Genomic DNA, 13,545 nt, shown 5'->3' with positions numbered 1-13,545 from the left:
AACGACCCATTTAACCATAAATGGGTTGCACAACCCATTTAACACCTCTAATTTCATCCATGCACAAAAACAAAATATCAGAGAAGAGAAAGGGCAACGCCATTATCGTAACGTGACTCCATCAACTCGTCAAGTGAGAGATACATATAAAAATCAACTCCGATCCTACTGATAAAAACATTTCTCAGAATGGCGAACGAACACAACCGCACGGGAACACCTGGAAGATATTGACACCTAACCTCTTGAAACCTTCCACGATGCCGGCCTTGGCAGGTCGGAGAGAGCGGACTCCCTCACGAGAGGGAAGGTAGGGTGACCGGACTCAGCACTCGCCTCCACAATGAACTTTCCGATGTATCCAATGCCTTCCATCACCAGCACTTTGCTCTTTTCGGCCGTCTCGAAGGGTTCTTTCGAGGCAGAGGCGTGGTTTTTCCCGGAGAACTTGCTCGATCTCGTGCTGCAACTGTTGTTGCTTCTTGGCGCGCATCGAGATGAATCGTCATTTTATTTTGGTTCCGAAAGGGCATAATTGTCTTTTGCGGTGAATTGCCTTTCCCACCCCATCATCCTTCGCTCGGAAAATGAGTACATACAATAGTGGACCACGAAAGACAGAAGAAATTTATGGTGGAGAATAAGCACGTGCAAAGTACTTATCTATCGATTTTGTTGAATTTGGTCGATGAGGTAAATTTTTTCGAAACAACAACTTGACTTACTAAAAGTTGTCTGAATTTGACAAAGAAAATTGATCGTTGGGTCGACAAAACATCCATCAAGATAGAAAAGAAATCGACGGCCCTGACTTATGATGGCTGGGATGTTCTCCACGGAATTCAAGAACGAAATCTTTTTACCGTAATTGATTGTTACTTCCTGCCAAAATAAGCTATTTTATATTTCTTCATTAAATATTCCTGGTTTATGGTGGGTTTGGAAAAACTGAACCAAGGACATCCCTAAGTAGACAACAATCCACAAAATGCGGGGCTTTTGGGGTAAGAAATTGGTTTGAGAGTTGTCCAGATTTATAGCACATGCCTCTGTTTGTTCGTGTTTGTTCCCTGTAGCCTATAAAAGCCCCCGAAACATTAACGGTAACTCCTTATTGTGAGGAATTCGTTAATCGGTTTACGCCTGTTTTAACTTGTCATTCTATAAGATTATCCATAATTAGCTCACGCCAGAAATTTTATCCTTGCTAACATGTTAAGTATCTGACTCCACGACAGTGGTCGTCCGTGAATCATTTAGACGTGAAAGACAATACGATATACAAAAATAGAGAAACCCATGCTTTTGTGTTAGCTCGGCTTGGCCCATGAACCCAATACCAATCTCCAAAACATAAGTAATTTATTCAAGCACTTCACAGGATGTCCTCAGACTTTGGGGTTTTACATACCATGTGATGATCAGCGGAAGCAACATTTCACACTAGGATCCTGAGAAGCAGCATCCTATATTATTTATGATTCAAGCTGATGTGAGAAATTTACCAAGCACAGTCGGGTTCAGTAATCAGACAAATTGATCCATATACTGATCCACAGTCGTGTATTTGACATCGGGGTAGAGCTCTAAAGCTTCCACTTCAAATGATGGCTCAATCTCGAAGTTGGTTTGGTCCCCATTCACCAAAACATCACGGAATGCTGCCAATATAAAATTGAGCGGAACCGCCGCCTCTACAATAACCGGACAAGCTTTAAATCTTAGAGAGAACAGAGACGATTCACGCGCTTAAATCGAATAGAAATGCAGCCCTAACCTTGAATATTCTTCAGAATCTCCTCATCTGGAACATACACCCTCTCCAGGGTCTTGCCGATCTTTCTCTCCCACAATGACACAAGCTCATTAAAAGAGTAGATGTTGGCAGGAGGTTTGATGTACATAATTTTGTTCAAGGTCCTTGGATCATCCACAGCTTTAATGGTATAGGTGCCAATGTCATCCTCCTTGTTAAACACCGCTGCATATTGACGTGGAGAGTTTTAGAATTTGGCTAATAAATAAATCACAGAGCCATTGATCTTCCTAGGGTTACTTTCGGCTCGAATTGAAGAAGAATTCTCTCAATAAACAGATTCATCGAACAACCGGCAGACAAATGCATCCATATGTTATTTTCTCAACCAAATACATAAAGAGAACCTTCACGATCTGCCCACTAGATGGTATTATGCCATGATAAACCACAACACACTCATATTATCTACTAGTCTCTTAAGGTGAAGACTAATGTATGTAAGAGTCCTAATATCTCCAGACAAGGACGTTGCCCTGGAATTCTCAAGCTTCAAGAACTGCCCCCTCACACTAATCACTACCGTAATTAAATCGTGATTAATGTACATAAAAATCTTAACTAATTAAAATGCGCATTTCGATGAATTGCTTCTTACCTTTTGCATTTCCATCCCCTAAGATGACAACTTTATCTCTAGGGGGAGCTGTAGCCTCGTGCTGTGCCAATTTCCTAAGGTATTCATCCGCAAAACAATTACACACCACATATGTATAAGGGATTCCCTCAGCCTCAATAAGGCGGCGGATCTTGGCCTTGATATCATATACAGCTTTTACTGGCTCTACAGGATGGACACGATTCACATCATTTCCAAACTCTGAAGGCAAGAATCTCTAAAAAGAAAATTGATTGAATCAGGAGATATATTTTTATTAGAAAGCAACAAAAAACTAGAGCAAATTTCCCTCATCCAACAAACTTACATGAGTTCTGGCAAAAAAAGGAAACCAAACTCATATAAGACTATGTTTCACTTTTTTTCTTCAACATGTGACTATAACAGAGCAAACAAAGAAAACAAACTTACATAAGACTGAATTTCACTTCTTCTTTTTTCCAAACGGACTATAATATAGTAAAAATGATTATAAGTGAATCAAGACTAGCAATTAAGTGCTATTAGAAAAGAAGAAGAAAAGAAAACTGAAGATTTAATTGTTAGGGCAATAGCCAGATAACTCTGGCAAGTATAAAATATGCAAAGATGCTGCTTGCTTGTACACTTTTCACAAGAAATAAAATATCAGGTGAGTACATTGCCTTTTGTGAGCATGCTAAGCTCCACTCTTTACCGACCGTCAACCCCCAAGGCAACAACTAGTAAATTATCCACCAGTTGGGTTTTGAAAACTTATTTGCTATAATATTAATTTTACCGAAAAAAACCTTTTGAAGGAATAGGTAGGTCATGTTTCCCATTATTGATCAAAGAATAGGGCACATGACCATAATCCATATCGAGTACTTGAAACCTTTTACTTTTTTCATTGATATAGAGGAAACCCAACCACAGTGAATCCAGCATTGTCCGGTACTTGGATTTGAAATAGTTAGCCTCAAATTTCACTGACGACTTCTACAGAAAGTCATGACCGTTTAAAAAAGAAAGAAGTGAAGTCTACAGATAAGTAAGTGAATCCATCCCATTTCATCGAAGTGGAGCTCACAAGGAGAACGCGATGCACTAATACCAGAAGAAAAGAGTTAAGCTTGCACCAACCTATATCATCAATCAAATGTCAAACAAGCAATGGTAACTTGGATGAAATTATTATAAACAGCACGACCTTGATATTCCCGGCTTTTTTTATGGCTGCAACAATCCTATCTTGGATCTCTAACTGTGTTAGCCCCACAGCAGAGATTACCACATCAACCTGCTTAATCGCAGTCAACAGACTCTCTTGATCGTATATGTCTCCCTGAGAATCAAATAACAAAGAGCATGGACAAACAATCAATGAAGTCCCCGATCATCAATCAATCCTATCTTGGCCAGTAGCAAGACTTCGAAAAAGGATAGATATGAAGTCCGATGCCGATAAGACTTCAATACCTTCACCAGACGAGAAAAAGTATTATAAGAAATAAAGCATCCACAGAATTATCGTCCATACATTGCCTACCAATCTTTTGAAAGGTTATAGCAAGGGATTTGCGGTGACATATGAATTACAGGTCAGTCACATTCACTTTTATATACAAGTTCATTTAGGCAGTACGTAAAATATGGAAGTTTTCATAAGATTTGTTTAAAAATGTATTCTATTCGTACTTCGTATCAGAATGCGAAGCTGAGGTGATTCGTCAGTCAATGTGAAAAATGACCAATAATAGAGGGACAAATTACTAGAGGAGGGAAAAAGAAACAGCAAATATCAGCTCGATCTTGTGAAAGATTGAGATTAAAGACATTTCTCGAAACGACGGATGAGATTAAGATGAGATTAACGGTAGCGGACACTTCGATTCCTCAAAGGAGCACCAAATGCGAGAAACGAACAGGATTGCATCGGAAGAACTACTCACGTGAACTAAATTGACGCCTAAGCTCTTGAAACGTTCAGCGATGTTGGCCTTGGCTGGGTCGGAGAGACTGGACTCCCTCACGAGAGCGAAGGTAGGGTGACCGAACTTAGCACTTGCTTCCACGATGAACTTTCCAATGTGTCCAGTGCCTCCGATCACCAGGACTCTGCTCTTCTCGGCCATCTCGGAGGGTGTTTTCACGGCGGAGGCGTCGTCCTTCCCGGCGATCTTGATCGGTCTCTGAAGTGACTCTGTTATAACTGTATGTTTGTGTGTGTGTGTCTATAGAGAGAGAGAGAGAGAGAGAGAGAGAGAGAGCGAGCTAAAAGGTGGCGGTTCTTGTCTTCGTGACGGGATAGAGAGTCACCGGATGATTCCGGAAGGGCGTAATCGTCTTTTCATTGAAATAATTTTCTTGTTGAAATAAATCCTTCATTGGAAAAATGGTACTTTTTTTTTTTTGTTGGAAAATGGTACTTAAAAAGTGGGAAAATAGACGGAAGATAACGATTTTCTGATTTCAGTAATGAACTAAATTATTGTGAAGTAAGATAGATTTTAACTTAGCAAAAAACAAGAATATTTAATTTTGATGGTGCTATAAATTTAAGTAATCGTAATTGATGAGGAAATAGTTGAAACCATCGTTTTATGTTGACTTTTTTTTTTTCCTAGATACCCAAGACTCCACCAATCAAGCTATCGACTGCGCCAACCACCTTGGCACGCCAGGCTATCGACTTTGCCGACCACCTGGCGTCGCTGGGCTATCCATCGACGACAGCCAACCACCCAACGCAATGACTATACCTGGGGAAGAACCCCACCACCATTTTTACGTTGACTTTTATCAAATGAAAAAGATGAGAAAATGGTATGAAATGGGCAATGAGCTACTCTACATTTATATGGTAGCATGATATAATACAGCTTCATAGCTGCTATTTTATGGTAGCATGATATCATACAGCTTCATAGCCGCTATGCTACTGTTTCGAGGTTCAATAAATTCTTTTTCCTAGGAGGGTTGACACAAGATGACCGTTCTTTAATTGGCCAACAGAAGATTACTATATTTGTAATTCATAACCTCTATGGGAGAAAAAAGCAACAACGCGAGTGTCGAAATATGGAATGATTAGTAAAAAGTTGTTAAACCTTTGACATGCATACCAATTCAATTTTAAATATTTTGATTTGATCAATTTAGTTCTAAATTTTTTAACGATTTACCTTGCAATACAATCCTAAGTAGCACCGACACCGATATGCGACCTGCAAAACAACACAACATGACATCCCGACACGTTATTTCTATAAATAAATAAAAAAAATCGAGCACATTAGGACACATCATATATTAAATATATATTTATATATATACATGATAAATTATCATTTCTATGATTATTTCAATCAAAATAATTTGATTTAAATTCACAAATAATAATAAAAAGACTAGAATGAATTTACACTAAAATTTGTGAAATATAGGAATGAAAGTCAAAAGAGAAGAGGAGATTAGGTTTTCTCCTTTCTCCCTTTTATTTTTCTTATTACTATTTATTTTTGTACATATTTACATTTTGACTCGTCATCTATTGAAAATTTTAAAATTGACCCGTGCGTGTCGAAATCACGTGTCGGAATTCTAGAGTCGCATGTGAAACCGTGTTGGAAGAGTTAACCACTTGTCAGATTTTTCGATATCTATTGACTGTGTATCGAAACGTGTCAAAGTGTAACACCGAACTCGTGTGTCCGGAGAGTTGATCACAAGTTAGATTTTTCAACACCTGTTGACCACATGTCGGAACATGTCAAAGCATATTGAACACGTGTTAGAGTGTCGAATATGTCCCAAAGAGTGTCAATGCTTTCTAGATACAATCAACATCGGCCTTCTAACATAACATGACCAATGCTCACATGAAAAAAATTTGAAATTAAAAAAGAAGTATTCTTTTCACTCTCTTTTTTACCCTTCTTTTTCTTTTCGGTTTCTTTTCATTTCTTACGTACTTGTTTCCTCTTCTTCTTCCATCAATCGCCAAGCCTTGGCAAAGGCCTCAATGCCCTCACCAAGGGTCGACCTCACATGCTTGGGGCAAGGCTCGACCTCGTGGCTCCAATTCATTACCTACACCGAGGACGGACCACATATAACATACAAAATTAGAGAAACCCGTGTCTAACTTTTAGCTTACCATAGCTTGGACATAAAACCATATCAAACTCCAAAACAGGAGTAACTTCTCTAAGGACTGCATAGATGCACACACATCGAATGTTCATAGTATGTCCTCGTATTTGGAGGTTGTACATGCCATAAGATGATCGGTGGGAGCGACATTTCACACAAGGATCCTAACTAGCAAAATCCTATATTATTCATGATTCAAACTGATGTGAGAAACTTACCAAACACAGTCAGGTTCGGCTATCGGACAAACTGATCAAGGTACTGATTCTCGGTCATGTATTTGACGTCGAGATAGAGCTCTGAAGCTTCCACTCCGAAAGACGGCTCAATCTCAAAGTTGATGTGGTCTCCTTTCACGAAAACAGAATGAGATATGGCCAATATCACATTGAGTAGAATTGCCGCCTCTGCAATATGACAGTACAAGTAGACCGATTGACTTCAGAATACTTAAATCTTGGAGAGAAATAGGCAATACACGTGCTTAAATCTAATCCCTGACCTTGAATGTTCTTTAGAACTTGCTCCTCTGGAACATAAACCCTCTCCAGGGTCTTGCCGATCTTTCTCTCCCACAAAGACACAAGATATTAAACGAGTAGGTGTTGGCAGGAGGTTTGATGTACTGAATTTTGTTCAAGGTCCTCGGATCATCCACAGCTTTGATGGTATGGGTGCCAATGTCATCCTCCTCGTTAAAAACCGTTGTGTATTAATAGGGAGAATTTTAGAATTTGGTTAATAAATATAAGCCATTGATATACCTAGAGTTCCATTCAGCTCGCATTCAAAGAAGAACTTTCTCAGTAAACAGAATCACCAGACAACTGCATCCATACATTCTTTCCTCTCCCAATACATTAAAATAACCTTCATGATCTACTGCCTAGGCGGTATTGTGCCAAGATAAACCACAGAACTTCCATATCATCTATCAGTCTCTCTAGAAGAGAGACTAATGGCCAACATCTCTAGATACAGAAGATGCTTGGAAATCTCAAGCTCCAACAACTGCCCCATTCTGATTACTACCATAATAAAGTTGTGAAAAATTTACAGAAAAATCTCAATGAATTAAAATGCGAATCTCAAGTTGCTTCTTACCTTTTACATTTCCATCCCCTAAGATAACAACTTTATCTCTAGGGGGAGCTGTAGCCCCGGGCTGTGACAATGATGGGAGGAAGTAACCTGCAAAAAAGTTAGAAGATACATAGGTATAAGGGATTTCCTCAGCCTCAACAAGATGGCGAATCCTGGCCTTGATAGCAAATGCATTTTTTGCTCGCTCCACAGCATGGACATGATCCACATCATTTCCAAACTCTGAAGGCAAGAATCTCTTAGAAGAAAATTAATTGAATTAGAAGAAACATTTTTATTAGAAAGCAACAAAAAAACTAGTGCATGTTCCCCTTATCGAACAAGCTTACATGAGTTCTAGCAAATAAAGAAAACACGAGACTGAATTTTGCGTTTTAATATTTTACTATAACAGAGTAAAAAAATGATTACAAGTGAATCAATACAAGCAATGAAGCAAGTTCGATCCCAAGAGCTATTAGAAAAATAGAAGAAAAGAAAACTGAAGATTTAATTATTAAGGCATTTGCCAGATAACTCTGTCCAGTATAAAAATGCAAACATGCTGCTTTCTTGGACACTTTCGCAAGTAATAAAAAATCAGGTAAGTCCTCTGGCTTTTGTGAGCATGCTCAGCTCCACTCATTATGGACCGTCAACCCCCAAAGTAACAACTACTAAACTATCCACTAACTGGGTATTGGTTTTGGAAAGATGTGGATATGAACATTGGATTGAGGACCAATGTCGATGAAGTTGGGTACTATGAAATAGTTTTGAGGCCTATTAGCACTGCTTTCTGTCTGATTTAACTCTGGTGTATCAGGCAATCTGACAATTTTTATGTCGCATACTTGGGTAAATAATTAGATGAGTGACCTCAAAATTAGAGATAGGAGTTGTGTCTAGTGGAGAGTATTTTAAAGTCCAATGCCGAAGTCATTGGCTTTAGGGAGCATTGCTGAATGGATAAACTATTTGCACCCAGAAATTGCTTATAAGATCTTTAGGATCAGTACCATACTTGCCGACAATGCCTTCTTCGTTCTTAAGGTCTGCAACAAAGCAAATGGTGTGAAATGTAATTGCGTTTTTCAAAACTAAACGAGACCGTGCGCGTGCATGCACAATGCATATGCACAATCCAATGTGGTTGATGTTTGAGCTCATATATACATGTCATTCCTCTGAATTGCATCACACGATTACAGAAAATTACGCGACTGTGGAGGAACACCCATCATCGCGCCAAAAGAATACGTTTGCTCAAACAAGAGCATAGAGCTACACTGCATCTCTATCAAACCGCCGAGAAAGCCATGCTGCAAGAGAGAGAAGCAAACGAGTGGAGGCAGCAATTGGAACGGCACAGACTGTTGATTAAATTTGGTAGTCATAATAAAAGTCGGAATAAGATATAATTTGCCATATCCTATATTTGATCCCTACCCAAGACATGATAATGTCAGATATGAGATGGTTATAGCCTGGATAAAATATCTCATGGGAGAGATGGGAGAAGAGTAGACAAAAGTATTATGGGAGAGATGGGAGAAGAGTAGACAAAAGTATTAGAGTTTGGCTAAAACTGCTTTGTTTCGTTGTTATGCATACACGTAGATATAATCGCAAAACTCTTACCAACAATATAAATTGCTAAATTTTAAATGTGACTCCTGAAGTTTTGGGCCAGTCCAAATCGACCCCCTGCTGCTACTCTTCTGTGAATCAACTCTAGAAATCTGTCGCAATTGAGTCCAAAGTGATCACTATTCCAGCAGGGAGATCAGATCGAATTGAGGTCAGGATGTCCTTACTTTCATATGAATTGTGAAGTTAAATGGCAAGGATAAAACCATTTTAAAATTGTTAACAACTTGCTTAGAATTTAAACACTTGAAAGGAATTATTAAAGTTTGAGACGAATAATCAACAATCAAATACTTATTACTGAACTTGTCCCATAGCGTTATAACAACTCTCCTAATATAATGGCAAAAGTCTTTTGTCGGTCTCGACAGCAAAAAATCTTCCAATTTCAAGAAGCGCAATGAATCTACGAAAACTCCCGGTTGGAGTATATACTAAGATTTATTATTAGTATTCACTTTCTAAATTTAAATGAACCCAAATGATAGCAATTTAGCACGATCTTGACCCCGTTCACAACTTCTATTCGGTCGTAATTCCAGACATACACTATTATTGGCATCGCAGACTATTTGATAAGATGGACAGCAGAAATTTCGTTTCATAAAGAAGGAGCGACATAGCATGACATGCCTCAGAAATGGAGAAACCCATGTCTTTCTTTTAGCTTGGCCCATAAACCCATGTCAACTCCAAAACAGAATTAACTTCTCCAAGCACTGTGTAGATTCGCACATATTGATTGTTTATAGCATGTCCCTATAATTGGAGGTTGTACAAGCCATGAGATGATCAGCGGGAGCAACATTTCACACGAGGATCTTGAGAAGCAGCATCCTATATTATCTATGATTCGAGTTGATGTGAGAAAATTACCAAGCACAGTCGGTTTCAATAATTAGACAAACTGATCAAGGTACTAATCCACAGTCGTGTATTTGACATCGGGATAGAGCTCAGAAGCTCCACTCTAAACGATGGTTCAATTTTGAAGTTGGTTTGGTCTCCTTTCATGTAGACAGAATGGAATATGGCCAACCAGGCATTGAGTGGAACTGCCGCCACTGCAATATGACCGGAAAAGTAGACCAATCGAAGCTTGAGAATATAGATAATTTCACATGCTTAAATCTAATGGAAAAGCATCCCTAACCTTGAATGTTCTTCAGAACATGCTCCTCTGGAACATACACTCTCTCCAGGTCCTTGCCAATCTTTCTCTCCCACAAAGACACGAAATCATTAAACGAGTAAGTGTTGGCAGGAGGTCTCATGTACAGAATTCTGTCCAGGGTCCTTGGATCATCCACAGCTTTGACGGTATAGAACATGCGCTCACGTGAGCAATATGAGAACTAATTGAAGTCAAGTGAAGATCATCAATGCTTGTACAACGGGCACATGTTCAATTTCAGCAAATTAAAGCATGACATCATGATTATCTCCCTCGAAAATTAACATGAATTCCTCACCTCAACTAATATGACTAAGATAACACATAGACAAGTCTTGGCCATTGTTGTTTGAACAACAAATGAATATGGACAGCAGGCATGACCATGAATCCAGCAAATTTAAGTGACTGACAGCATTTATAACCATGACTATAGCATGTTATGAACATACACAGCATTCACAGCCAAGAAATCAACATATTTTTCATACAACACTCATAGCCAAGAAATCAACATATTTTTGAATATGTACAGCAAAAACAACAATTAATCCAGTAAATTTGAGCCATATACAATAAGAATAGACAGATTCAGCTAGCCTACGATGCAGCAGGTGTACAAATTCAAAAAATAACACATCTTGAAATGAATATTGTGCAAGCTAATGGTGAAAACCGAAATAAACCACCATGTACTTGCACGTGCATTGCAAGCATGACACAAACGATACTTGATTTGCGAGGCAAAACAGAGCAGTAGTTAGCATGCGAAAGAAAAACCACAACTCCAACATATGAACAACTTGTGGTTATAGATGATTTCTCTACATTAACACCTAGACGATTATGATACATGCACTTGGAACACCTCAAGCTCAAGCATAAATCCAGAGGCTCTCAGTTTAGAGAACAGTTCAGCCACGCTCCCAAAGCAGTATTTAATTCACCAAGAACAAAGTAAACGAAAGCACCAAGGGAAGGAGAACTCTAGGCCATCAAAGGATGAAGCATTTATTCGCAATATATGATCAGTACACTGAACAATAACACAAACCATTCCCATGCAATCTCAAATCGATCAATTAATTCATTGTTGACATCTTTGAGGCAAAACGTCGAATAGGTGGTGAACATGAAGGGCGAGGTGTTACACAAATAGGAATTCCCATCAATTGGCGAGGAATATAACATGAGAAACCTAGCTAATTATTGCTAGCGAGCAATCGACGAATCTGAGACCAAACATTAGAAAACAACTGAGATAGCAAATTAAACCTTTCAACAAAGGGCAATACAGAACAATCATATGATTTTTTCGGTCCGTGCATTGTGTTCTTGCTTCGCTCGGTTCCTCAGCCCTCGCGTGCACACCATGTTTTAGAGAGTGTATTGCAGCGGTTGTTGTTGTTGTTGTTGCTGCGAATTCTCCTGCAGAGCATGAAATCATCAGCTTAAAAGGAATCTCCAACGCATTGGACGAGAGAGAGAGACAGAGCATGGGAGAGAAGTTCGATTGACGGTGGTGATGGGCGTCGACGCTCTGCTCCTTTACGTCCAAGGCTGCGGTGGCCAGCGAGAGAGACGTGATGGCGTCTGTTACTGATTGGGGATGGAAGACGATTATCACCACCACCAAGCTTTCCCTGGCAGCCATGTCACAACGCACTCGGCGACCAAGGAAAATTTGTACAAAAGAGAGATTCTACCTGAGACTACCCGCACGCTATGTGGGCGACATCCAAGAAACCACTGGACATCTCTTCCTCCCGTGTCCCTGGACAAAACAAAATTTGGGAAAACCCATCAATCAATATCAGAATGAACATTCACGGACCGATCGACCAGGTTGGAGGCATGGCTAGCGAATTTCAAACACGCATCGGTCTCGTTTGAACTCCTCTCATCGTTGCTCTGGCAGATCTGGAAAGCCCGCAACAATTTTGTGCTCAGAGCTCAAAATCCGAACACCCTATTCATCATCGCCCCTGGCGATGAATCGAAACATTTGCCAGGTGGGTGGCGGTAACTTCATCGGGGACTCAAAAGAAGAAGCGATTTTACCCCTGGTTTGGACAGCGCCAGCTCCCGACGTGCTCAAAAATCAACGTCGATGGGTCGTTCGTCCCAGATACAGGGGAAGGCGCCATAGCTTTTGTGTGCCGCGACTGCCATGGGACACTGATCCGACGGTCGTGCCCGCTCCGTGACCGTCTCGTTGGCGATCCAAAGCTGAAGCAACGGGGATTCCAGAAGCCACGAAATACTTTGTGAGCCCTGGCGAAGTGAAGCTGCTACGTGAACTAAAGTGGGAACTCGAGACTGATCAATCTGATCTGAAAGCTGCAAGTTTTTCTTACGTCTGCCGACATTCCCAGATGATCTTTCCAACCAAGGGATCGACTTCTTTGGGGATCTTGAGGCGGCGATTTTGAAAACCTACGTCGCCTACAAGCTGCATCGGGTTCATCCCAGTCCAAGATACTCTCAACGCGGCAAGCTCTCAGAGAATGACTCCAAAACTAAAAATGCCACATCTGCACAACCCACGAAACATCGAATAAAGTTTTGTCGCTCCTACAGCTTAAGCTTATGAAATGGAAGTGCAGTGGTTAACTATATCATCTTAAGCAGCACATATGATATCAGTACATCTATAGAGAGAATAACATCAGTTATATAGCTCTTATAAAACTGTTTTTCCCTGGCAGTCACATCCAAGCAGAGTCTCTGATCAAATAAAGTTTCATCTTCTCAATCTCACAAATTGAGAAACATCAAGATTGGTTTCTTTCAAATCCAAGTACAAAATAAATTTGGAAAACAAGACTCTCGAACTCTTAGGGCATTGTTTAGTAATGCTATGGCAAACTGTTTTCTAATTTCACAAATTGAAACACTATGAACTTGTTTGTCGGATTGTTTAAGATTGCATTAGAGAAGAAGTTTACTTTCAAAATGACCAAAAATGATGTTTCCAATTGTTTTCTCTTTGTTTCCTCTTTTGTTGCTAATTGTCCATTTAACTTCACTGAAAGCTATCAGTAGAAACCATCCAAATGTCTTCCTATTTCAATATAGTTGGATATC

At 39.7% G+C, this 13,545-nt stretch overlaps 2 protein-coding genes and 1 pseudogene across 5 annotated transcripts; all 3 read right to left on the bottom strand.

The window, feature by feature from the left end:
- Positions 1–1,343: 1,343 nt before the first annotated feature.
- LOC104431058 (phenylcoumaran benzylic ether reductase Pyrc5) lies at positions 1,344–4,660 on the bottom strand. 2 transcript variants are annotated; one of them, XM_010043749.2, is made up of 5 exons: positions 4,349–4,657; positions 3,607–3,741; positions 2,415–2,652; positions 1,778–1,981; positions 1,344–1,694 (listed from the first exon to the last, which is right to left on the bottom strand). In XM_010043749.2, exons 1-5 carry the CDS (start codon positions 4,529–4,531, stop codon positions 1,528–1,530), a joined length of 927 nt encoding a protein of 308 aa, XP_010042051.1. In that variant the 5' UTR covers positions 4,532–4,657; the 3' UTR covers positions 1,344–1,527. The 2 variants fall into 2 exon arrangements, with proteins under 2 accessions (XP_010042051.1, XP_010042058.1); XM_010043756.3 differs by lacking the exon at positions 3,607–3,741 and having other exon boundaries at positions 4,349–4,660.
- Positions 4,661–6,788: 2,128 nt separating this feature from the next.
- LOC104435015 lies at positions 6,789–10,615 on the bottom strand (annotated as a pseudogene).
- LOC104431074 lies at positions 9,928–13,121 on the bottom strand. Of its 3 annotated transcripts, XM_018868379.2 has the most exons (6): positions 12,816–13,121; positions 12,520–12,732; positions 12,165–12,232; positions 11,734–12,057; positions 10,438–10,639; positions 9,928–10,348 (listed from the first exon to the last, which is right to left on the bottom strand). In XM_018868379.2, exons 1-5 carry the CDS (start codon positions 12,923–12,925, stop codon positions 10,620–10,622), a joined length of 735 nt encoding a protein of 244 aa, XP_018723924.2. In that variant the 5' UTR covers positions 12,926–13,121; the 3' UTR covers positions 9,928–10,348; positions 10,438–10,619. The 3 variants fall into 3 exon arrangements, with proteins under 3 accessions (XP_018723924.2, XP_018723923.2, XP_010042067.2); XM_018868378.2 differs by having other exon boundaries at positions 10,438–12,057; positions 12,816–13,120; XM_010043765.3 differs by having other exon boundaries at positions 10,438–11,886; positions 12,816–13,119.
- Positions 13,122–13,545: the final 424 nt, after the last annotated feature.

Source organism: Eucalyptus grandis, chromosome 3, assembly GCF_016545825.1.
Source record: "Eucalyptus grandis isolate ANBG69807.140 chromosome 3, ASM1654582v1, whole genome shotgun sequence".
NCBI lineage: Eukaryota > Viridiplantae > Streptophyta > Magnoliopsida > Myrtales > Myrtaceae > Eucalyptus > Eucalyptus grandis.
Note: the sequence above shows the minus strand (reverse complement) of the source record. Positions and strands in the feature narration are given on the sequence as shown.

What these genes read in the sequence shown, in the direction of transcription:
- LOC104431058 (XM_010043749.2), bottom strand. Translation starts at nt 4,531, where the DNA reads ATGGCCGAGAAGAGCAGAGTCCTGGTGATCGGAGGCACTGGACACATT. An exon ending in TAGGCGTCAATTTAGTTCAC is followed by an intron (nt 3,742 to 4,348) that starts GTGAGTAGTTCT and finishes TTTGATTCTCAG; the next exon opens with GGAGACATATACGATCAAGA. An exon ending in GATTCTGAAGAATATTCAAG is followed by an intron (nt 1,695 to 1,777) that starts GTTAGGGCTGCA and finishes CGGTTATTGTAG; the next exon opens with AGGCGGCGGTTCCGCTCAAT.
- LOC104431074 (XM_018868378.2), bottom strand. Translation starts at nt 12,925, where the DNA reads ATGAACCCGATGCAGCTTGTAGGCGACGTAGGTTTTCAAAATCGCCGC. An exon ending in ATCTGGGAATGTCGGCAGAC is followed by an intron (nt 12,733 to 12,815) that starts GTAAGAAAAACT and finishes TCACTTCGCCAG; the next exon opens with GGCTCACAAAGTATTTCGTG. An exon ending in TGGCGCTGTCCAAACCAGGG is followed by an intron (nt 12,233 to 12,519) that starts GTAAAATCGCTT and finishes TGTTTTGTCCAG; the next exon opens with GGACACGGGAGGAAGAGATG.